Genomic DNA, 25,333 nt, shown 5'->3' with positions numbered 1-25,333 from the left:
TTATGAGATCGAGAAATTAATAAGGTGTAAACTGTAGGAGGGAAAGTAAGAAAATGTTCTGGAAGGAGGTAGAGAGAGTTAGACAGGGTGTTAAAGAAGTTAGTCGGGAGTGAAAGATAAAAATGGTATATTACAAGTGGAGAAGGGAGAAAAGGTAAGCAGATGGAGAGAACACTTAAAGGAATTGTTGAACATAGGGAAAGTAATGCGAATGTAAGTGGCTGGGGAATGGTTGGGAGAAGGAGGGATGTGAGAAGGGAGGAAGAAATCAGTAGGATGGAAATTGTGGAAGCAATGGAAAAAGTCAAAATGGGGAAAGCCCTAGGAATTGATGGAGTGTGTGGTGAAATGTTGAAGCATGGAGGAGAGATAGTAGTAGGATGGATGTGGAAGAAGTGCAGATTGGCCTGGGAGGAAGGTAGAGTCTCGGAGGATTGGAAGTCGGGTATAATTATTTCCTTGTACAAAGGAAAAGGGGAAAAACAAGTATGTGGTTATCATAGGGGCATTTGTCTTCTTAGTGTAATAGGAAAAGTATATGATAGGATACCTATTGACAGAGTTAGGGAAATAACAGAGGAATTAGTTGGAGAAGAACAGGAAGGTTTTAGAAAGGGAGGAGGTTGTGTAGATCAGATATTCATTCTTAGATCTTTAGTGGAGAAGTTTCTAGAGAAGGGAAAGAAGTTGTATGCGGCCTTCATGGATTTGGAGAAAGCACCTGACAGGGTGGATAGACAAGGATTGTGGAAAGTATTAGGAACATATGGAGTAGATGGGAAGTCGCTGAATGCTGTGAAGAGTATGTATGAGGGTGCTAAGGCTGCAATGCTTGTGGATGGTGAACTGAGTGAATTTTTCTACTTAAAGGTTGGATTGAAACAAGGATGTGTCATGTCTTCATGGTTATTCAATCTGTATACGGATGGGGTTATAAAAGAGATTCAAGGTAGGGCAATGTATGTTGGAGTGGCCCTAATGAGAGAGGGCGGTGTTTGGAAACTCCCTGTACTGTTGTTTGCAGATGATACTGTGTTTTTGCGTGAAGATGAAGTGGAGCTGCAAGGCTTGGTGGATGAGTTTGGGAGAGTGTAAGAAACGGAATCTAAAGGTGAATGTAGGGATGAGTAAAATTATGGTCTTAGACAGAAGTGAAGTCAGTGAATGTACAGTGAGGCTGGATGAGGAGGAAATGTAAAATATGATTGCGTTTAAGTACTTGGGTAGTGTGATGAGTAAGGATGGAAGTTTGGATGGTGAAGTGCTTGAAAGGGTACAACAGGGAAGAAAGGTTGCTGGTTCCTTGAAAGCAGTGATGAGCAACAAGGATGTGAGCGTGAAGTGAAAAAGTTACTACATGACAGTATTGTGATACCAACTCTAATGTATAGAAGTGAAACTTCGACCATGTTGGAAGGACAGTAGTCAAGAGTGAGAGCAGTGGAAATGAGTTATTTGAGTGGAGCCTGTGGAGTCACATGGAGAGACAGACTGACAAATGGGGAAGTGAAGGAACGTTGTGGTGTGGATGTGGATGTGATAGGAAGCATTAGGAGAAACACACTGTGGTGGTTTGCCATGTGGAGAGGATGGAGAGTGAGAAACTGACAAGGAGAGTGTATATGAGTGAGGTGGAGGGGGGAGAGGGAGGGGGAGGCCAAGGATGAGATGGAGGAATGGAGTGGAGAGGTATATGAGAGAGGGGGGTGTGAGCTGGGAGCAGGGCAGTGAAATGGCGGAAGACAAGGGGACATGGAGGCGATTTGTTTGTGGCCACCTCTTACGGGACCAAGGCGTCTGACAATAGATAGATAGATAGTAAACTGTAGGAGGTTGTTCAAGAGCATAAGCTAACCTTTTTTTTTGGGGGGGGGGAATAAAGTCCTAACTTTTTGTTAAATAACTTGTGGACTTATTTTCACTTTTTTTTTTTTTTTTTTATGGCACTCCATTAGTTAGGTGTATTGTGCTGACATTCCACATGAGCGTAGTCAGAAATGATAGTTCATTCTGTTGTCTTCTGCTCCAAAAATTAGAACTGGGAGACAGAGGAGGAAATGGGGGGATGAAGAGAAGACGGAGAGCAAGAGAATTAACTAGGAGAGAGTATGTGAGTGAGGTGGAGGGGGATACCAAGGATGAGATGGAGGGATGGAGTAGAGAGGTATGCGAGAGAGAATTGTGTAAGTTGGGGAGGATTGGGAGCGAGACTAACTAGGAGTGTAATAATGTGAGTCAGGTGGAGGTTGGGGCTGAGGATGAGATAGAGGGATGGAGTGGGAGAGGAACATGAGAGAGAGGGGGGGGGTGAGTTGAGGAATGGAGAGGAGACTAACTAGGAGCGTGTACAGTATGTGATTGAGGTGGAGAGGGGGAGACTGAAAGATGAAGTAGAGAGGTATATGAGAGAGGAGGGTGTAAGCTGGGGGGAGGGCAGTGAAATGGCAAGGAACAGGGAGGGAATTTGCACCCTTACAGGATTAAGGAGCCTTGCTATAGGTAGAGATAGATAGCTTGTCGGCACCTTCACATTCTCGGTTATTGTAAGCCCATGAGTTGCATATTACCCGTCCCCGCCTCGGAAGGGCTCGGGGACGGGTATTGTTTTCACTCCGCCTGTTTGTTAACAACTTTACGCAAAAACTACTGGTACGACTTTGACTAAAATTACAGGGATGATGGATTATGACCTAATCACCTGATTAAATTTTGGGCCATATTGGGCCAAGGTCCCCCAAATGCAAAATGTGAAAACGTTTTTTCGCCATAACTTCTTTCAGATTCGTCATATTGACGTGAAATCAATACCTAGAAGTGCATCTTTCAAATCTGCATGCTTTAACATGCCTTATTACATGGGGGAGGGGATCACCCCCCCAGTTAACAGGAGGATGGTCAGTGTCAGGTGGGTCGGGCTTAAAATTTCAAATGGGCATATAATAATCAATTTTCAAAATGGGCATGTTGTGTGGTAAAATGGGTTTGAAGGTTGAGGGGTGACGAAGTGGGAGGTGAGAGAGGATGATAGTGGGTGGAATGGGAGGGGGGATGAGAGGGGAGGGGTAGAAATGGTAGCGGGAGTGTGAATGGAGGTTGGTTGGGGAGTGGGGGTGAAGGTTGAGAGGGGAGGGGGTGGAAATTGCGTTAGAGCTGGAGTGGGAGTTGAGTGGGGACTGGGGGCAATATGAGGAGTAGAGGCTATTGTTACAGAGTGGGATAGGGGCGGGATGGGGATGCAAGGTAGGATGGGGGTTTTAGAGGCGGGATGCAGAGTAGGATGGGTGGTGGAAGGGGGGGAGAGAGACTGCGAATTATCCTCTTAAATAGTTACTTTTTATATATACTCTTGCCATTACCAGGCGACTTACTTCACTTTTGGGGTGATTGTCGGACTGAAGGGGTCATTAGATATAGCCTTCACTAACTCCTCCACTGGCAGGCATCCATTAAAAAAAAAAAAAAAAAAGTCTGAAAGTAGCAAGAAAAAGCTGGAAGAGGCGTCATCGTAGGTAAAAACTACACACAAATTCTTCTTCTATCTATGTATATTCAGCCAGACGCCATAAGCCCGTGAAGGGTGGCCGTTTGACTTGGAGTTAGTTGTTTTACGGGGAGGGGCACTAATCCTCCGCCAACCCACTTGTCGACACGTAAGGGACACGTATCGGTTGGTTATATGGTTACCACCCACCGCTGTAAATGGTTTCCTGGCTTACAGGAAACCATTAGGCTTGTCACTCAATGTAAAGCAAACCGAAAAGGATAGAAGAGTACTAAAAAGCGACAGGAAAGATGGAGAAATAGGAAGAGAGGAGGGCTGGCACAGAAAAAAAAAAAAAAAAAAAATGATAAAGGTGAAGGATAAATTAGGTAGCACTACACTAAGTGAGTGGATGATGGTCGCCACCACCTTCCACTAATATTATTCTTACTGCTTATAAACTAAATGAAACTAATGAAAATAAAATCATCCTTTATTCAGAAGTTTTTATTAATTGTTATGTACAGTGCTAGATATTTATTCTGTTACATGCGTTATTTATAATTATATATATATTTATATCAGATTCATAGTGACTACATTTTTCCAGGTACATTTTCAAATATTCCAGTTGATTTTCGACAAACTGTGTACTAAGTTTCTGGAAAGTTTGTTCATTTACTTTATACATGAATCAGTATTGTTCACTATTTCACTACGTCTTTCATTTTCTGCACAAAGTTCCAGTGAATTGTTTTTTTAACGTGCTCGGCCACTCGGTGAATACTCTTTCAATTTTCATCGTTTTTCCTTCACCTTTTTTTTCGTTCACACTGGTACGGTATGGAACTGCTACAAAACGCATAATTCTCAGTTTCAGAAAAATATGAAACTGTTACAAAACTTACAATTCTCGGTTCCTGATATACAGTTTAGCCAAGTAACTTCATAAATGCTTATCATAACATAGCCTATCACTGAAGCACATATGAAGGATATTTTTCAGCATTCAATTGACTTGGAAATGACATGTGTAGGCCTAGGAAAAGTACAAGACCCATGCATTCAGTGAAGAACATTTTATGGTACACCTAAATAATCACTCACTTTTATTTATCATTCAGTGAAGATATTTTAATGGTACACCTAATACTTCACTTATTGTCATTTATAATTATTGTCTCTTCTTTGTCTTGTATGTGGAAGGTGTAATAACTATGTGGACTAGCCTATTATTATTATTTATTCATTTATATTACAATTTATTGATACATCTTGATTTTTGTCGAGTTGATAGGATTGACTCAGTTGATCTCCTTGCATTATCATCTTATTGTTCCTCTTCCTCCTTTTTTTTTTTTTTTACCTTCCCTTCCCCCCTCCTCTTCCCCACTTTCTTCTTTCACTTTTTTTTTTCTTCACTTCCCTCCCTCTCTCCCCGTTCCGTTTCTCCCTCATTTCACGTCCTTCCCTCCCCCCCCTCTCTCCTCCTCCTATTTCACCTTTATTCCACCCCATTTCTTCCTTTCCTCCCCCTCTTCTCACCCTGTTTTTCTCTCGTTTCAGCTTCTCTCCTTCCCCCCCCCCTCTCTCCCCTTACATCTACACAAAGGCACACACAGAATTACATCCTCTGTGTTGAGAATAATAAAGGAATGATTTTAAGTCTGGCAGGGAACCTCTTGGCGCCGAAAAGTTTGCTCTGTGTCACTTTTTTACTCTTTTAAAATTTCCGACAAGTTGATTGAGGTTGCTTCACTCCGTCCTGGAAATTAACGAACATCAGTTAGGCAAGATCAAAATAATGGCCACGACTCAGGTGCCAAGTATAGCTAGCATTATTATTATTATTATTATTATTATTATTATTACGCCACAAAATTTAACGATGGGTGGTAACTATGGCGTAATCTAAATAAAGTATATTTTGTATGTTCACTTCATACATCTGCTTACGACCTCCACCACCGTCGGGTCATTTTTTATTAATTCTTTTCGTTTTTTTCTTATATATATTTCGACTTGGAGGGGTTAATCATGGTCTTTATTAACCCTCTCACTAACAGGGGGTTTCTTAAAATCGTCTGGCAGTCGCAGAAAAAAAGTTATATTGGTAAAGGGATATCAAGGTGACCCCCTTCCGTTTTTTTTCTTACTCTGGACGATTTTATTAAGCTTCAGCCTTGGGGAAGACCTTTGACTGTGTGTGTGTGTGTGTGTGTGAGAGAGAGAGAGAGAGAGAGAGAGAGAGATTTTTAACCCTCTTACAATCAAAGGTTTCCCCGTCAAATGAAATAGTTCAGAGGTATCAATAATTAAAGAAAAAATAAAGAAAAATAAAGGAAAAATAAAACAGAAGAGAAAAAATAAAGAAATGGCGTCTCCGCAGTGAAGATGTTAATTCTATCAACCTAATGAGTTTTTTTTTTTTTATCCCTTATTCTTGCCATCGAAAACAATTTAATATACTTTAGGGGAGACTTCTTATAATGATGGCTGTAACTAACCCCTCCAGTTCCAAAAATCACCCCTAAGCTGAATAAAATCGTCTTGAAGGAGCAAATGTAAAATGGCAAAAAAACATCGTAGTAAAGAAATAAACACCACTGCGAGTTTTTGTCTTTCTTTTCCTTACATCGTTTCATTTAAGGGGAGGCTTTTCAAATTCCAAGGGTTAATGGAAGCCTCGTACCCTCTTCCATACCAGGTGGCTCTCCTAAGCTCAATAAAGATCTTTTGGAGGTAGCGGGAATTCTATGTAGGTATGTAAATCAGAGAAGACTTTAGCTATAACTTGGCACTGAGCGAGGCTGTGTAGTACTGTCCCTAGACGCACCTTAGGCTATTCTGGCAGGTAATGCGGCTGGCGGGTCCGGGAAACACAAACTCGGAATCAATGTCACGTCGTAGCCACAATTCGTATACGCAGGGAGAACAAGAGATGAAGGAAAAAACAGTTCTCCCATCACTGTCCTTCCTACGATACCAAATCTCAGTTACGACGGGGAAATAACTTGTTTGTGAATCCTGGCCGAGGTAAGTAACGTCTCAACTCCCTTACAAATAAATTATGAACACAATGGGCCGTATTCTTGTTTGGCTTGAGTTCGTAGCACCTCCTCCTCAGTGATTTATTTGGCATATCACACCTTTCATACCCTCTTGCATGTTACAGACGCAAACTGTGTCTTTACTGATAAACTATAAATAAAACAGAAGCCAGTATTAAGGTGTTATATGCAAAAGATAAATAATGCTACCATATCTCCCCTGTCAACGGGAATATAGCGCTGGGCCGTATACTCATCAGCAGCGGTGACTTCGTAGCATCTCTTTGCGATTTATTTGGTATCTTGCTTCATATATTCCACGTCATTTATACATTTTGTAATATTCTCAGAGGCTGCATCAACGGCATACAAGAGGATTATAACGGCATAGTAGGCAAACTAAATCGTCGAGGATGAGGTATTACGAAACCTCCTAACCCAACAAAACCATGCCCTTCTGAGTGTAATATGAAATGCACTTTGCGAAGCCCGCTTTCATACGTGTATATGATGGAACACACAATATAGTTTAACATTTATTATATGCACACAAAAATTTAATGCACCATTCTCACAGAAGCTTAAATTCCTCACACTGCTAAAACTTAGGAATGAATCGTGGCACATGTATGAACTGGGAAGGCGTTTTGGTTGTAAAGTGTCGCCATGACGGATTGCATTTTTCCCTTACGATTAATCTGAGTTTACGATATGCAAAGCTTCCGTCACGGCGAGACTTTACCGAGGAGATATGTTTTATCACAGGACCATTTCTGTTTGCTGAGACAACTGAGTATGCGTTTTGAATAAATAACTGGCACATGACATCACGAGGAAGCTTAGGAAATCCAATGCACGTGTAATCACTTTCGCTAACATCTCCGTGTTTCCAAAATAACATTACAGTAAGACACGAAGCACCATAAAAATATTAAGGCTACAAACACACATACACAACATTTATTGTCTCTGGTAAAATATAGCCAATAAAATGTAAAATAATGATAAAAAATGCAATGATAGTAACATTATACCATTTTGGCACAAGATGACACACAGGCAGCTTAGCCCCACATTATACATATGGCACAGGAACCAATCCACACCTCGTCTATACAAGCCTGGTAGGAGAGTGGTAAAGCAGAGGTCGTTAGCTTTGGATCTGAAACCGAACAGGTATGAAATATATCCCGAAATACCTTCAGAAAATATAGATATCTTTCGGTTTTTAATTAGATGCTGAACTCGATTTTCTACTTTAAAATTCTCTGTATTCATCATCATCAGAGTGAACAGGAGCATAAAGTAGACGTCAGCGGATACGTAAACAATTATCTTTGATATTTGTTTGCTGTCTGCTGCTGTTGATTCACATTATCGGAGTTAAGCAGATAAAAAGTAGAAAAAAAGAAAAGAAAAAGAAAGAAAGCAACATAAAACAGTGCAAACCAGCATTCTAATTTAATCTAATAAACCGAGAGGACTTTTCTAACCTTTTGATATGGATGACATGCACTGACTTAGGCGGACCCTCTCTCCTTTCCTCTCCTCGCCTCTCCTCAACGCGGCGGGGGAGGCGAGACAAGTGAGGCGGGGAGGCGGCTCACGCAAGGAGAGAGAAGGGGGGGAAAAAAAGTGTCTGAGTTCCAAGCCTGGCGATGTGGAAATACAAATAAAAGGGTGTGTGACTTTGAAACCTAGTGATGTGAAAGCAAAAACTGGCAGGTACTGAAGGACCTACGTGAATGAGACAGCCATAAAGTGTGTTGCAGATTGAAATTATGAAGTAAACAGAGTATGTGCACGATGCAGGTGATATGCAAATTATGTAAACACTGCAATGAAGAATTTACATTGCTAAACTGACCTTGAATGTCTAAAAACTAAGCAAACTAAAACTTAATGAAAAGAATACTAATAAACATGAGCATCATTACATGGAACACACAAGGTAAAAAAAAAAAAAAAAATGGATACACCTTTCAAGTCCGCAGTGGCCTATTGTATCTTGGGCTGCGTTGTGCTGCCTCCAAACCACTGAAGGAAGGGCATGTAATTTAGATGCAGGGCAGGGAAGACAATCATCATTTTCAGTACCATGACATTTCCTTTTCTTCTTGTTACCTCCTGACGAGTGAATTCGGGTTTGGGAAAGAGCTCTTGTTTTGAAGTAGTTTGCGAAGGTTTACAGTTCGATAAATTTCTCCCGAATTGAATAATGTCGTCTGAAGATAGCAGGAATAAAGAGAAAGAGTCATGTTACTGAAGAAGTGAAGAACCTTGAGGTAGATTCGCAAAACAACATTACGTTCAGTTCCCCATCGTATGTGAAGATCAAGTATTTATTTATTTTATTTATCGTAGAAGAGAAACGACAAGGAGACTGCAAAAACTTTTCAACGTCTCTCCTCTCCCTGCTACAATGGATCTTACGATGGGGAATTTCCACGTAAGGCCGTTTGTGTCTGTCCTCTTGGCGAAATACGATGGGAAGTGACTTAGGAAATATATATAACTAAACTGGGTGAGAGGGGAAGACATACGTATTCACGGTGCAGCTATTGTCTCATGTTTGACTACTGGCGAAACTAGTGCTGTATTCTGACAACACTGTGGGGTTCGTAGCGCCTTTTTCTTGGCGACTTATTATGACTATTACACCTTGGTGTTTATGTTTTGTTATTCATATGTGTCTAGTGCCGATAATGCAATGCCTCAGTAACGTTAGGAGATGGAAAGTGTATGCCATGCTTTGTTACGGATATATTTCTGGTACCGGTATACACTGCCTCAGTAGCATACATAAGGATGAAAAGGCGTAATAGGCTTAATAAATCGCCATGAAAAGGGATTTACGAAGCCTTCATTGTCATTTTGAATACGGCTGTTCGTTCAGCTAAAAAAAAAAAAAAAAAAAATGGCGTGTTATTTCATACAGTTGTTTATATGTAGGTTAAACAATGACTTATGGTGCTAGATGAGATATTGGAACACGGGCGATTTGCTAAAGCTGGACAGCAGTGAGAGGAAACACAAGAACGCACAAAGGACAAAAGTATAAAAAAAAAAAAAAAAAGACGATTATCCCCCAAAATAATAATGCGGACGAAGAAGGAAAATAATTAGAATAGATGGATCGGGACCTTTGGCATCGCATTTCCTAAGTACTAAAAAAAAAAAAAAAAAACACAATGGCAGACGACAACATTCACAGAAGCTTTTGGCAATGGATATGGGCTGATTCACGAACAACTATACGATCAACTTCCCCTTATAACCCAAGATCTTTGTATGTAAGATGAACAAGAGAAATGGGAAGAAGCTGAAGTCTTGTCTTTTGTCGTTCCTACATAACCTTGGTAAACGAGGAAAATTATTGGGTAACCGAGATTTGTTTTGGAAGGAAGTCAAGAACTGGGGAAATGAATTCCCCGAGCTAGACCTGGGTAGATAATATAGCCCTGCTAGGTGACGGGAGTGCGCTACCTCTCCCAGCCGGGCAGCTACCTGGGCGGGACACGAACTCTCAACCCTTTGGTCTCGAGTCAGGCGCTCTGCCACTAAGCCACCCTGCCCCCCTTGAGGGCAACCAGGAGAATTCAGAAACTTTCCATGTCTCTTATTCTTCCTGCAGATCAAAGGCTGAGTTACGAGAGGGAGTCGATTGTATGTTTGTGAATAGTGGCCCTGAGTTGACCAGGATAAAGGGGCTGCCGGCGTAGACCTACCACAAATATTCAGCACGTATTCACCTCAGCTTATGCGTCTTTCTAGCACCATTTCCTGAATCACTTATTTTGGACTATTGGTAGTATTCTAGTACCATTTTCGGAAAAATTTCAGTATATTTTAGATAAGTATATCGTTAGACACTTGGCGTAAGGTAGCAGGCCAACACCTCTCCCTTAACGTTTTACTTTTGCAACTCACAACTGGAATAAATTAATATCAGAATCTTGACTGGAACATTAATGGTGATAATTCTTAACATTTTTGGCCCTCTAGGTTCTCTCGGGCATAGTAAAATCGTCTGGCGTTAACCGAATTATAAAAGACATCAGGCATAACCGCTTGATGTCAGGCAAATAAAAAGCACAGAGCAGGAACTTTGCAGGGAAATGGTTAGGCGACGAGAATACGTGCTGTCAAAGGGCAGGTACGGCAGCTGCACGGCCTCTGTACGGCATTATACGTGGAGTCTGTTTCAGTGATCACGGAGTCTGAGTGTTGGGGTATCTGTTGGTGACTGAAAGTGGTGATGGGAAACAGGGTACTGGTGACGTAAGTTGTGTAGAGGGTAGTGATGAACTGTGTATGGTTCCCAGTGACGGAAATTGGGTACTGATGAATGAAAATGGGTACTGTTCACTAAAACTGAGTGCTGGTGACTCAAACTGTGTATTGGTAGTTGTAGCTGGGTGGTGGTGACTGGAAATAGGGTAGGTGACTGAAACTGGGCAGATTCTGGTGAGTGGAACTGGTATGATGCTTGTGCTGAGGGAATAGGGGACGAGGGGAAAAGGCCAGGGATGTCGGGGAGGGGTTAGGTGAGTGGAGGTGGAAAGGGATGGTGACGGAATGAGTGCTGCTGGAGGTGAGATGCGTGGGTGGTGGTGTGGTGGGAGGGACGACGTGTGACTATCGGGGGTGTGGGGGTTGTTGGTCAGTGTGGGGTGCAAAATCTCATTGGTTGTGTTACACTCTTAATAACAAATCCTAGTAAAAGTAACGAAAATATACTTCTATATTACACTGTATAGCGACAAGTAATGGTTTTGTCATGTCAAACTCAAATATACATACCAATCCTACTGTACTGTATATACATAAAAATTAACAGGGAAGTGTGACTCTAGAATAAATAGCGGTGAGATGGCGAGAGATTCTAGCGGAGGTGAAGGAAGATTTCACCGGTCGGGCCGGCTCGTCGTGGTGCCCATGTGGTGAGCACTGAGGTATGTGGGGCCACCGCCCCCCCTTGCCCTGCCCTGCCCTGCCAGACACAGCCGGCACTGCCATCACAGCTGCAGCTGCTGCCAAGCTGCTGCTGTGTGCCGCGCTGTGCCTCACACTGGCACGTGCGCCAGCTGCACTCCCCCGGCTCTAGGTGGCGGGGCGGGGTCACAGAGGCGGGGCTGGGGGGGTCAAGGGGCACTTTGGGGGGACCGCGCCCCTGGCCAGCAGTAGCGAATGGGCCAGGGGTGAGGTGCAGTGGTCCAGGTCCTCTCATCTCTTCCTCTTCCTCCTCCTTTTCTTCTTGTGGTTCACAGCAACCTGGCAGGAGCAGCCTGACCTCAGCTTGATGAAGTTGATGACCCACTCGCCCTCAGAGCGGTAGGTGCGGGACAGCGCCTGTGAGTAAGAGTATTGTTGTGTGCAGCGGGTCACCACGCCAGGCCGCAGGGATCGGGCCGGGAAGATACACTCTTGGTTCACGAACTGCGGCAGGCACACTCGCTCACGAAAGAAAGGATAACCGGGATGGATTTCTACTGCTCGATTTCTGTCTGTCTTGCCAAGAGTCTTGTTGACATACTCTAGCTTGGAGGGGCAACAGTCGATGTAGCGATCACCAGACTCTTCCTCCTCTATTAGGGTTATATCCCCACCATCGATCATTCTTCTTACTTCACGGCTCAGTTTCTTCTTCTTTTTCTTCCTTCTCTGGTTTCTTATATTTTCCCTTCGCCTGTCTCTTTCCTCCTTCCGCGTGTTTCTCCTGTTCTTCCTCCTCATGCTTCTGTCCTCTTGCGTACTCGTCCCCTCATCTTCACCCTCCTGCGGCGGCACCAAGTCGTCCCTCTTCCCTCGCATCAACTCCTCCAGCTGCACTTCTGTAAAGAGGTACTGGTGCATTACCGCCTTGGTCACCTCCTTCTGTATCTCCTCCTCCTCCTGATATGCCAGCTCGTCCTCCTCCCTCTCTCTCTCTACCTCCAGTTCCTCCAGGACCCCGAGATCAGGAAAGGGTCCAACTTGACTCACAATTTCCTGGAAACTTGGCCTTTCATCGATAAGGCTCGAGGCGGCCATTTCCAGACTGGGTGATAAATTGCTCTGATGATGATTGTTGCTGTGGTGGTGTTGCTGTGGTGGGGTTACGGTGGTGGTTGTGGCGGTGCTCGAGGTTCTGGGCAAGTGGGACTCCAGACGGGCCAGTATTTCCTCAGCTACTGCCTCCCTCTCAGCCTCACTCAGACCCCTCTCTGCTAATCTCTCCAAAACTCTGTGAAAGAAGTCCAAATTTCAGTTTCATTCAGGTGTTATGGTATATGATTCTACAATATGTTTTCCTATAACTTATATCGACATAATTATCAGCAGTAGCAGCAGCACCATCATCAGCCTGACTCTCCTACATAAATATAAGGTGAGGCAATATATATATATATATATATATATATATATATATATATATATATATATATATATATATATATATATATATATATATAAACATGAGAAGGTAATCAAGTGGGTGGATTATCAACAGCACAGTCAGTGATATGGGCAACATGACAATGCACGTGTCATTCAAACCCTCGGAAAGGTACAATAAAACAAGGGCACATGGTTTTGCTTGTGTTGGAGCCAAAATTTCGAAGGCTTAAATAATGTGTGCATGACTGTGTGGCTCACTTCACTGCGTCACACTGTCTTGTCTCCTTTGGCTCCTGGAATTCCCCTCCTTCATATGTTATCTTCCCTTCCACCTTCAGCTCTTCCCTCACCATTCCCTTCTGTTTCTAAAGGTAAGAATGGAATATATTTACCCTTTTCCTTTTCATACTGGCATCACATTCCTTTATTAATCCTCTTCCTTTCTTTTACCTTCTCTTTCACGACTCCCTTCTGTTTTCTGTCATCTCCCTTCTCCAATCACCTCCTCTCTTCTCTTTCAACTCTCTCTCACCAATCCCCTTTTTCCACACATTCACTTCTGTCAGTCGATTTCCTTTCTCTCTCCTCTCTTCCCTGTGCAGTATTCATTAACTTTCCAGAGCCCAAGTTGTGCATAAGACTGCTTGTTTATAACTCTGACCTCACTCATACAAATGCTGTATACCTAACAACCCCCTCCCCCAAAAAAATGAAAAGGAAAAATAATACGAAGAGCAAAGCAATTTCTGATAATAATAAACTGTTATGGAGACTTGTTTCTTGCAAAAAATGGCTAGGGTCCTTCAAATACTTGGTCCCGATCTAAGCAAGCTCAACCTAGCATAACGTTACCTAATGTGGCGTACCCTAACCTAACCTAATTCATCCTAACCTAACCTAAACGAATCTAACCTACTCTAACCTAATCTATGCTAACCTAACCTAACCTAACTTACCTTCGCTTGAGGTGTGGTCGGCGAGAGCGCTGGGTGGTGGTGGTCGACGCTTCCTGTGACCTCACCCAGCCCAACAGCAGACAAGCCACCTGAGGACAACAACAGTGATTAATACGGGAAAGAGCAAAAGTAGAACAATAATATATCTTTATTAGCGTTGTTGCTGAACAACCCCGGTTTGTCTGGCCAAGAAGACCCATCAACCGCAGGCAAGCAATCACCCCATGGGGCCGTCCCGTGGAATGTATCGATGCTCCCCTGCGGCAGACAGAGCCTTTCCACAGCATGGTGCGGGGAAGAGTGTGGGGATTTGGTTCCCTGACTGACGCCACATTCGCGTCTCTCCACCCAGTTAGTAGTGGTACCACAGTAGGCGCCACATCACCCCATTATTTGAGTAAATAGGAAGAGAGGACAGTAGACTTAGAAAAAGAGTAAAGGTGAAGGATGAAATGGGCAGCATTACATCAAGTGAGTGGATGATGGTTGCCACCACCTACCACTTCTTTAACAAGGTAAAGCAGGGCACCAGCCAATCCCCCTCGACGTGTGGCATTACATGATCGATAAACATACAGTTACCTCTCGTGTTTCAAACTCACTTCGACTGGGGCGTTCCAGCCACTAAACTACCACTGATACAAACACAGTTGCTAGAACTATCCCAACGCACACAAGCCATCTATCCGCCACAACACCTATCGGTGCAAAGGCAAAAATAAAACAAGACACGCCATCACGAAAAACATTTTGACAAAAAACAAGCGACACTAATGACAGTGAATGTTAAAAAGTCAAGAGAATAACAGAGCAATTATATATATATATATATATATATATATATATATATATATATATATATATATATATATATATATATACAGAGAAATAGAGTAAAAGGGCCAAATGCTACCACACGCAGGCACTTATTACCACCACCATAACACGCCATGCTGTTGACCTCTCTCTCACCCCCCTCTCCCTCCCCCCACCTCTCCCTCTCTCTGCATCATCATGGCTATCATCATCCTTCTCTCTGTGTTTATAACATTTTACAACTACCACTACCACTATTACTACTACAACTATTATTATTATTATTATTATTATTATTATCATCATCATCATCATCATAATTATCATTGCCCCGGTCCCCTCCTACTCTCTTGTAGTAGTTACTGTTACTCATTACACAGATCATCATCCCACCTTCATCAATTACTTTTTTGTTGCTATTCTGTACGGTTAATTACTGTGACCGACTGTTAATATTTTTACCATACTGTTGCTACTCGTACATTTAATAATTCTCTCTTTTCCTTTAATCATGCCAGTATTTCTTTTTACTCACTGCTTTATTAGTGTTGTTATTACTGTATTATTTTTTTTACATATTCATTTAACATCCTTTTGCCTTAAATTACCCTTTATAAAGATTTTGATTGCCATGATTTTGTTTATCCTTTATTCCTTATTGTTTAGTTTTGTTTATTTTTTATGTATGTGTATATATTAGTCATAAAGTCATAAAAATTTGGATACTGTACTTGTGCGTGTGTGTGTGTGTGTGTGTGTGTGTGTGTGTGTGTGTGTGAGAGAGAGAGAGAGAGAGAGAGACGTAAGACCTATTTTTTGCCCCTAAATGTGACATTCACTAAGACTCAAGAATGTTTTTTTTTTTTTTTTTTTTTTTTTTTTTTCATCCCAGTTCGTGGAAGAAAAAACATCACCCCAAGTTAACGGGATGAAGATAAACGAGAGAGAGAGAGAGAGAGAGTAGTTAATTTCAAGGTGGGTGGCTGGCAAACATGACTACATACATCTCTTTTGGTTTAGTCCCCTGTCTCGATATTTTACAGCCATGTGTTTTCTGTGACAATCCGTGAAATAAGAGAGGATGCGCTTTTATGGGGAAGTTAATCTGACTCGTCTACTTTGACATAATGTGTTACCTCCTCTTTTTTAACACATCTTTTCTTTGCTTACAAGGGAAGTGTTTGTGTGTGAATGTCTTTGCTAATAATATAAATGAATGTTAATGTGTGAACGTAAACAAACAGTTAAAGAGAGACACTGAACAGAAGGAAGACAAAAGCAAGACAAAGAATACCTTTAATAGCCGCACTCACCCCTAAAATATTGTAAGGGACGAACCCGGGGAGTCCAACCCTCTTCACACTGGTCTGCGTGAGGTCCATTACTGTGCAAAAGTTTGTGTGCCTACGTAAAAACTATGGCGTTGTCCCTCTTTGGGGCAGTCCCCCTACTGTGTGAGGTGGCCACTGGGGATCCCACCCTACCCAAACGTGGTCGAGGTGCACAATTTACCCGTATGCAAAACTTCTGTGTCCAGAGGTTAAAACCAATGACTGTGCATAACGCTTTGACAAGGACCCTCGGGGGCCGCCCTCCCCCCTACGTAGACGGTGACCTTTAGGGGCATCACTGCGCCTAAAACGTGACCCCAGTAAAGATCTACCATTGTGCAAAGTTTCATGTTCAGGTGAAAAAAAAAAAAAAGGCACTGCACTTCCTTGGGGGTCACTCCCCCCGCCCTGTAGAGGATTTTTTGATTTGATTTGTGGCCTCTTATAAGAGGGCTAGTTTATTGGACAGCCTCCCTCATCCTGTGAGGGACGCAGCGTTATAAATTGCTACAGTTATTCAAAAGGAGAACACCACCTAGTGATGTACACCTGCCATGACGTACATAAGTTACAAGATAATGTTATATACATAATATTGGATCCTGGTAGTGGGATACATACTAGCATAGCTGATACACATTGTACAGTGTGGAAACTTAAGGTTATTGCAGTTGCCAAACTTACCTCAGTACCTTACATTATTGGTGATGAAGTAAGTGCATAAATACTGTAATCTTATAATAAGCGAAATTATAAATATAATACCCAGTTGGCTGAATAATAGTAGGCTAATAGTATATACCAGGACATGCACACGCATATACATACACATACACAAGCATACATGTATCTGTAGAAACTTATGCACACATACATGTAGACACACACATACTCATATATGTACAAATACACACATACTCATGCATGTACACGAGTCTTTCCACATAGTTACATTGGGGAGGCGAAACCTTTATGTTTTCTTAGTATTTCTTTAACAATACCATTCTCCAGAAAATAAGTAGCCTGGTGCACAATTGTACTCAGGTTGGGGTTCCTGAAGTTCACAAGATTCGGACACTCTAGAATGTAATGATGTAGTGTATGCCCACCCGCAGTACCACATACCTTACACCTTCCTCTGTGTTCATCAACTGCTGCCCCGTGCTGCCAAGGGTGGTCGTATCCTAACCTCACTCTGGCATGAACAACTTCCTGCCACCTACTTGTGCCTGCCTTTCCATATGTGTAGGATGTTCTTAGGCCAACATTGTTATAGTAATATATTGACCTGCTTGTGTGATATTCATTCTGTCGTTTTGATATCATTATGCTTTTTTGTCTGTTTTTAATTCTTGATCTAAGCTGACGAAGGGAGAGTCCAAGATCGCAGTCTGTTTGAGTCTTTTAAGAGGCCTCCTTTGCTAGTTGGTCAGCCCTTTCATTCCCTGGCACCCCAATATGTGAAGGTACCCAAACGAACTGTACAGAGATACCTCTTCTGATTATCTGACTGACATAATTCCTAATATCGTATACAAGGTCTTGATAAGTTGAGCAGTTATTCTTAAGGGCTTGTAGGGCTGATAAACTGTCTGAAAAAATAACTGCATTGCTTCCCGTCCCTCTAATGTGCCTTAGCCCCAGCTTGATAGCCACAAGCTCAGCTTGTGTCGAGGAGGCCCAGTCATGGAGCTTAACTTTGGTGTCGCATTCTTGACAGAACTGTCCACCTCGTACCACCGTCATGGCTGCTCCAGCTTCTCCAGTTTCTCTGTCCAGAGATCCGTCACAGTAAATTAAGTCAGTCTCATCGTTTTGTGTCAAAGAATTACTCAGTTCTGAGAAAAGAGATCTTAGTACACATGTTGGCATGTCTGCTTTCCGATAGGGAAGGCTTAGTATTTTGCAGTCTATGTCTGTTTCTTCCCAGGGTGGAGTAAGCTCACCCAAGGAAACGTCAGTCTGGATGTAGTCCACGACATCATTGGCTATTATATCTCTGGCTGTTAGTGATGCCCAGTTATTACCTCTGATTTCTTCAAGGCCTAAATGATTAATTAATTCCATCTTTGGTTTTATCTCTCTCTCGTCTCTGAGTGCTTTGATTCCTATAATGGTATTAATTTCGAATACCCGATCTACTATAGAGGGCAAACCAAGTTCAAGTCTCATATTGGCAACCTTAGCAGTACGTGGGCAGCCGAGAATGATACGCAGTGCTTCATTCTGTATGGTCTCAAGCTTGGTGAGCCTATGTTTACCCATGCAGGCGAGCACCGGGGCAGCATAGTCAATGAGGGACCTTATATATGCTATGTACATTGTTCGAAGAACTGCAACAGAAGCACCAAGTCCTCCCCAGGCCATTGCTTTCTCAGTGGTCCCACTTTGCCCAAAACATTGCCAGGGTAAACGCCTACCAATAGGGGAAAAAAAAAAAAATGTGTTCCTATGCTAAAGACTGTGACCGTGAATAGTGGCTTTGCCAGAACCCCCGGGGATCGCTCCCCCCCCCCTCCCCCCGTGCGGAGCGACCCTCAGTGATTCCACCCTTCCCCAAACTGACACAGTTTCATGTTCGGTTAAAAGCTGTGTCCGTGCATAACGACTATGTCCGTGAACACTGAGGGCCCTGCTTATAACCTGGCATGTGAGAAGTTCTACTATCTATCTATCTATCTATAGCCCGACGCCCTAATCCCGCAAAGGGTGGCCGCAGACAAAACGCCTCCAAGTCACTCTGTCACCCACCATTTGACTCCCCTCCCCCCAACTCACCCCCCCCCTCCCTCATATACCTCTCAACTCCATCCCTCCACCTCATCCTCGGTCTACCCCTCCCTCTCCCTCCCTCCACCTCACCTACATACACCCTATTAGTCAGTCTTTCATTCTCCATTCTCTCCACATGTCCAAACCACCTCAGTGTATTTCTCCTAATCTTTTTAACCACATCCACATCTACCCCACAACGTTCCTTCACTTCTTCATTCGTCAACCTGTCCCTCCACGTCACTCCACATGCTCCTCTCAAGTAACTCATTTCTACTGCTCTCACTCTTGACTTGTTCCCCTCTTGCAAGGTCCACGCCTCGCTTCCATACGTCAGGGTAGGGATCACAATACCATCATGCAGTGCCTTCTTAACTTCCATACTCACCTCCCTATTTCTCATCACTGCTTTCAGTGTACCAACAACCTTTCTTCCCTGCTGTACCCTTTCATGTACTTCATCCCTCAAAGTTCCATCCTTACTCATCACACTACCCAAGTACTTGAATGCACTCACATTCTCCATATCCTCACCATCCAACCTCACTGCACACTCTGTGACTTCATTCCTCTCAAACACCATAACTTTACTTTTGTTTACATTAACTTTCAGCTTCCTCCTCCTACACACTGTCCCAAATTCATTCACCAAACCTTGCAACTCCCATTCATCTTCACTCAACAATACTGTATCATCAGCAAACAGCAACACCGGAAGCTTCCAAATCTCACCCTCATTCATTAGGGCCACCCCCACATCCACTGTCCTACCTTGCACCTCCTTTACAACCCCATCCATATATATATTAAACAGCCATGGAGACATCACACACCCCTGTTTCAGTCCCACATTGAGATCAAAGAACTCACTCAGCTCACCATCCACTCGCACCGTAACCCTAGCTCCCTCGTACATACTCTTCACAGCACTCAACAATTTCCCCTCCACCCCATATATTCTTAATACCTTCCACATACTACTAGTTCTACTATTGAGTAAAAATTCATATTCCTTGGTTAAAAAAAAAAAATAAAGTTCCTAACGGCTTCATATGGGACACCGAGCTACCCTGCCTGAAAACTGGTCCGGGGGTAAGTCTACCATTGTGCAAAGCTTTCGTTTTCCTAACACTTCTCACATAAGGCCTAAATTTGGTCGCCCCTGTGGGTGCAGCAAATAGCGATGATCTGCATTTTGGAAGTATCTGACCGTGCATTTCTTTTCCTAATAAGACAAACGGGTTTAACTGTACAAAAAACAACAAATAAAACACGAAATGAAAGTGTGTGTGTGTGTGTGTGTGTGTGTGTGTGTGTGTGTGTGTGTGTGTGTGTGTGTGTGTGTGTGTGTGTGTGTGTGTGTGTGTGTGTGTGTGTGTGTGTGTGTGTGTGTGTGTGTGTGTGTGTGTGTGTGTGTGTGTGAGCGCGTTTGCCAGCTAACACGACATACAAATGAATCTAAATATGCAGAGAAAAACGTGAAATGGAAATAAATCAATCTAAAGGGACAGAGACGGAATGAAGAAAGACAAGGGAACACGAAGACTAAAACAGACGCATTTTTTCCCCATTATTTAGAGGAATATTTTTGAGTGTATTTTTTTTGCAAAGTATCAGCGAAGTTAAGCAACGTTGGGTCTGGTTAGTACTTGGATGGGTGACCGCCTGGGAACACCAGATGCTGTTGGCATCCCTACGTGTCAAGTGGGGTTGGTGGAGGATTAGTGCCCCTCCCTGTAAAACAATTAACTCTAAGCCCTTGGCCACCCTGTTTGGGATACATGGCGTCTGGCAATGAATGAATGAATGAATGAAACATGGCATAGAAATAAATATAAATGTAAATTAAGAAGACTGAAGGAGAATAAATAAAATAAAACAAAATAATTGAGCTGAATAAATATGCAAGACAAGATTTTTTTTTTTTTTTTTTTTAGATATAGGGAAGTTTTTGAGGCCACACAAAACTGAAAAAAGGATGAACTAGATAAACCAAACAAAAGAGATATTGAATGTAAAAAAAAAAAAACGAAAGAAAAGAAAAACGAGTAGGTTCTGTTTTCTAATATACAGTGTGTGTGTGTGTGTGTGTGTGTGTGTGTGTGTGTGTGTGTGTGTGTGTGTGTGTGTGTGTGTGTGTGTGTGTGAGATCACTTATATTTCTGACTCCAGCCTGTTAGGAAATCGTATTATGAGGTAATATGATAAACAAAAGAATGTAAATGTGCAGAAACGACACTGAAAATAAGACGAAATAAATAAATCAAGACGAATAATAATAATAATAATAAAAAGAAGAAGAAGAAGAAGAAGAAGAAGAACAGCGATGGCATATTTCTCAAACGACAAAGACGAAGGTAATAAATAAATTGAGAGAGACAGACGGCATTAAGAAAGACAAGAGAACAAGTAGAAAAAAAAAGTGAAGAGGATTGAAAAGGTCAGAGAAAATGCAGGGTAGGGAGGGCTGGCAAAGGGGTAGGGGGGAGGGGGTTGGCAAAGTGGTAAGGGGAGGTGGTGGGGGTAGGGAGAAGGTAAGAGAGGGTAAGGGGAGTAACGAGTTGAGAGGTGTGAAGAGGGGGTAGCAGGGGGTTAAGGGAGGTATGGAGAGAGTAGGTAGAGGATAGGAGGTGGGGAGGGGGCAGGAAAGGGGAGCGAGATGATAGGGAGGTGGGGTAGGGTGGTAGGAGACTAGGGGTGGAGAGGGCTGAGGTAGGAGGGGAAGCGAGGTCGAAGGAGACACAGTGCGATTACAATTAACAAAATACTTCTAACTGGAGGCAAGAGGAAGAGGAAGAGGAAAGGAAGGAGGGTCAGGGAGAAAAAAGTTGTTTGTCACCTTCCTCAACGTTGATTCTTTTTTTTATTGTTTTTTCTTGCTATGGTCAGACAATTTTATTCAGCTTAGGAAAACCTCTCTCAGTGAAGGGGGTTTTAAATACATACTTCTCATTAACCCATTCAGTTCGATGACCACCTTATACTACACTCATACTGAAGGGGTTAGAAGCAATCCCCCACGTTCGTACAATGGCGATTTTGTGTATTGTTCTTGCTACTACCAGACGATTTTATTCAGCCGACAGACTCCCCTACCCCTAAGTGAAGAAATTTACCTGTCTTTCTTTGCCTCTTTTACCTGTCCTTCCTCTCGCTTCCATTTCGCCTTTTATTTATTTATTTATTTATTTATTTTTACGCGTCACCTTTCTCGCTCTCTGTAACACCTTCCTCATCCAATGTCTCTTCCACGCTCTACCCCTCCTCCCCTTCTCCGAGCAATTTTCTCTCCCCAGCCCTAATCACCCCTTCTCCCTCCCAGGAACTTTTCTCTTCCCACTTCTCCCCTTCCCCACCCCCTCCTAAACACTTTTCTCTCTGTCTAATCCTTCCCTCTCACCCTCTCCCACTCACCTTGCTCTCCCATGCTACTCCTTCCCACCCTCTCCAAGACGCATTTTAAGAAAGAAGAGAGAAGGGAGGAAGGAGAGAAAGGAAGGGGAAAGAGAGAGAATGGGAAGAAAAGAAAAAGAAATGAAGAGGACAGGTGAGAAGAAAAGATGGGGAGAGGGGAAAGATAGGGGGAAAAGAGAGGAGTATCAGGAGAGGAAGGAGCTAGGGAAAGGAGACAAGGAAACAGGAAGGCAGGGAGAGATAGATAGATAGATAGAGATAGATAGATAGATAGATAGATAGATAGATAGATAGAGAGAGAGAGAGAGAGAGAGAGAGAGAGAGAGAGAAGGGAAAGTGAAGGAAGAGTCAGGTTAAAGATAATGGAAGAAGTGGACGGGAGTGAAGGAGAAAGAGAAAAGAGGGGAAAGGGAGAGGGAGGGGAGGCAGAGGGGAGGGTGAAGCAGGGAGGAGACAGAGCTAGAGAAGAGAGAGGGGAAGGGAAAGCGGAGGGAAAGGAGGAGAGGGGGGGGGAGACAGAGAGGTTGGGGGTGGCAATGTTGACGAACACAACACAACCGGCTCGTGATGAGAGAGAGAGAGAGAGAGAGAGAGAGAGAGAGAGAGAGAAGGCAAAGGAATCTAAACGTAGGTGAGTGCGTGAGTGAGTGAGTGGGTGAAGGAAGGAAGGAAGGAAGGTAACATTTTATCTAGTGCGGCGCGGCGCGGATAGTCTAGGAGAGCAAACACCTGGTCTGCTTAATTACACACCTGTCCCTCACCCTGTTTGTACACACACACACACACACACACACACACACACACACACACACACACACACACAGGCGTCTCGAAATTAACCCATCTTTCTTTTGTTCAACTTTCTTTAGAAGACAAAAAGTTCTTAGTCGCCTGGCCTTTGTCTCTTTTTTTTTTGTGCATGAAGAACAAACACAAGCATAATCTCTCTCTCTCTCCCTCCCTCCCTCTCTCTCTTTCTCTCTCTCTGCCACAAACTCGCATCACAGCCCCCCTCCCCCAAAAAAAATCGCATTGCCATCAACCTCCTGAAACCTGCGATATCCCTCTAATATTTACTTTCTATCACCACCAAACTAAATATTTAGGTTAGGAGAAAGACTGGGATGGGGCTTTATATGCACAGTCCATTAATCCCTTCAGCACAATGACTATCTATCTATCTATCTATCTATCTACTGCCAGACGCCGTAATCCCGTAAGAGGTGGCGATTTAGGCAATATATTCTTTTTACTTCCAGAAAATTACATTCAGCATCGATCACCCCCCCCAGTCCAATTTTTCTTTCATGTGTGGCTTTCTCGGCACTGATTTGGCGGCCCGTTCCCCGAGGCACGGCAGTCTTGCTACGTGCTACCCACCTTTGCATGCCACAACTTTGGGACCAAGGAGGGGGGATAAAAACGTAGCGACAAACTCATTTCATTGGAACGCTCTTTGGACAGTTACTCAGCACCAGACATAAATCAGGATAGTATTATAAGTGGAATTTGATGTACCATAACCCCTCTTCCTCAGCGATTCATTCTGCTGTATATCCTTCAATGTTACTGGTACAAAATAGGTCGGTACTAGGAATATACAAAAATAACATTAGCAGTAGTAGTAGACTACTACTATGGTGTAATACCCCTAATAAATCGTTAAGAAAAAGGTGTTACGAAGCTTCTTACACCACAAAAACACGGAGAGGAAATTATAGGACTTTCACTTGATCATTGCTCATACTGTTGTCCTTTTGCAGCTTATTTTACGCAGCTCAGTGACAAATACTACTGCTGTACATCCTCTTAACAGCACTTCTTCGTGATCAGCATGACATACTAGTGCTAATCCACTGTTACAACTCAGAATCATGATGGACAGGGGAGCCATTTTAAACCAAGTTGGAGTAAAATGAATATAGCCAAGGCATTTTTTTTTTTATTGCTACTTTTAACACGGTGACGTCTTTTTCACTGTACTTTTGCAGTTTCTGAATGATTCGCTTCAGCTTAAATAACACCTCTCGTACTGAAGGGGTTACTGAAGCCTATCTAAAACTCCTGTATATTTAAGTCCCCCCTCCCCAAGCTGAATGAAAACGTCTGGTAGTATAGAAAATGAGGGTAGAAAGGCGTCATTGTACTCAAGTGTGGTTAACCTTTTGCCGCAGCGGGTTGTACGAGGTGAAGAAATAAAATGTTGAGTGAAAATAAATTACCTGACTACAGAGACATAGTTGGCAGGTGGCGGTGGTCATGGGTTAAGCATACACAGGAACAGCCAGAGACAAAAAGTTGGCCTACTATTCCACTTCGTTCACAGTTAGGGCATGTCCGTCACTTTCCTCCCTGACGCACCGTATCAGAGAGAATGATCTATGGCCAGAGAAATATACCAAGCCCCTCTCTGCTTAGGAGTACTGACCGGCGGAGGGAAATCAAAGGGGTGAAATATCAGGCCAACTTTCATGCCCGCCTGTCCAACTCTGTATAAGGTGGACCCAAAGAGCTGCGTACCCAAGCTACACAATACTTGACTACACAGCTAGGTTGGAGTCAGTGGGATGCATTTTCGCTGCCTTAAAGATCCCCTAACACCTCCCCATCAGCTATTTATCCTGCACACTACACCTTGGAACCTTGTATTTTTCTGATGCCGGTGTTTCGATACTAATAGATATACTTAACATACAAGCGATAATTAAAGCGTGATGAGCAGACTAAACTGCCTAAGAAAAAGTGCTACGGAGTCTCTTTTGGCAAGGAGACTAGGAACCGAGGGCGTTGTGGTGCAGTACAATCTCTCTCTCTCTCTCTCTCTCTCTCTCTCTCTCTCTCTCTCTCTCTCTCTCTCTCAAAAGACTCTTACAGCAACATATACAAGGACACTGGAGTGTCACGAGCAAAATAAATCGCTGAAGGAATGATGTAACGAAATTTCCATGGCTAACGAAAAGAGGATCCAAGGAGGGAGAGAGAGAGAGAGAGAGAGAGAGAGAGAGAGAGAGAGAGAGAGAGAGAGGGTCTTTGAGGGGATCCAATGCTTCAGGATGTGGAGTAAAGGGAGCCGAAGGCAGGGTTCAAGGCTCAGACGGCGACAGGGAGGAAGGGGGGACGCAATCAGGTAAT

At 43.1% G+C, this 25,333-nt stretch overlaps 1 protein-coding gene across 1 annotated transcript in view; it reads right to left on the bottom strand.

Annotated features, from left to right (window-relative positions):
* Positions 1-11,757: 11,757 nt before the first annotated feature.
* The window catches only part of LOC145416669 (uncharacterized), a 14,909-nt gene continuing 1,333 nt past the window's right edge, over positions 11,758-25,333 (bottom strand). Inside the window, exons 2-3 of the mRNA XM_080285605.1 lie at positions 13,869-13,957; positions 11,758-12,757 (exon numbers count right to left, since the gene is read on the bottom strand). Coding sequence (XP_080141731.1) covers positions 11,758-12,757; positions 13,869-13,957 — 1,089 coding nt within the window. The remainder of the gene's footprint in view (positions 12,758-13,868; positions 13,958-25,333) is intronic.

The sequence above is a fragment of the Coenobita brevimanus genome, chromosome 107 (assembly GCF_032717465.1).
Source record: "Coenobita brevimanus isolate Jiangsu-jjx chromosome 107, ASM3271746v2, whole genome shotgun sequence".
Taxonomy (NCBI): Eukaryota; Metazoa; Arthropoda; class Malacostraca; order Decapoda; family Coenobitidae; genus Coenobita; species Coenobita brevimanus.
The sequence above is the reverse complement of the archived record's forward strand: the minus strand, read 5'-3'. Positions and strand labels throughout refer to the sequence as shown.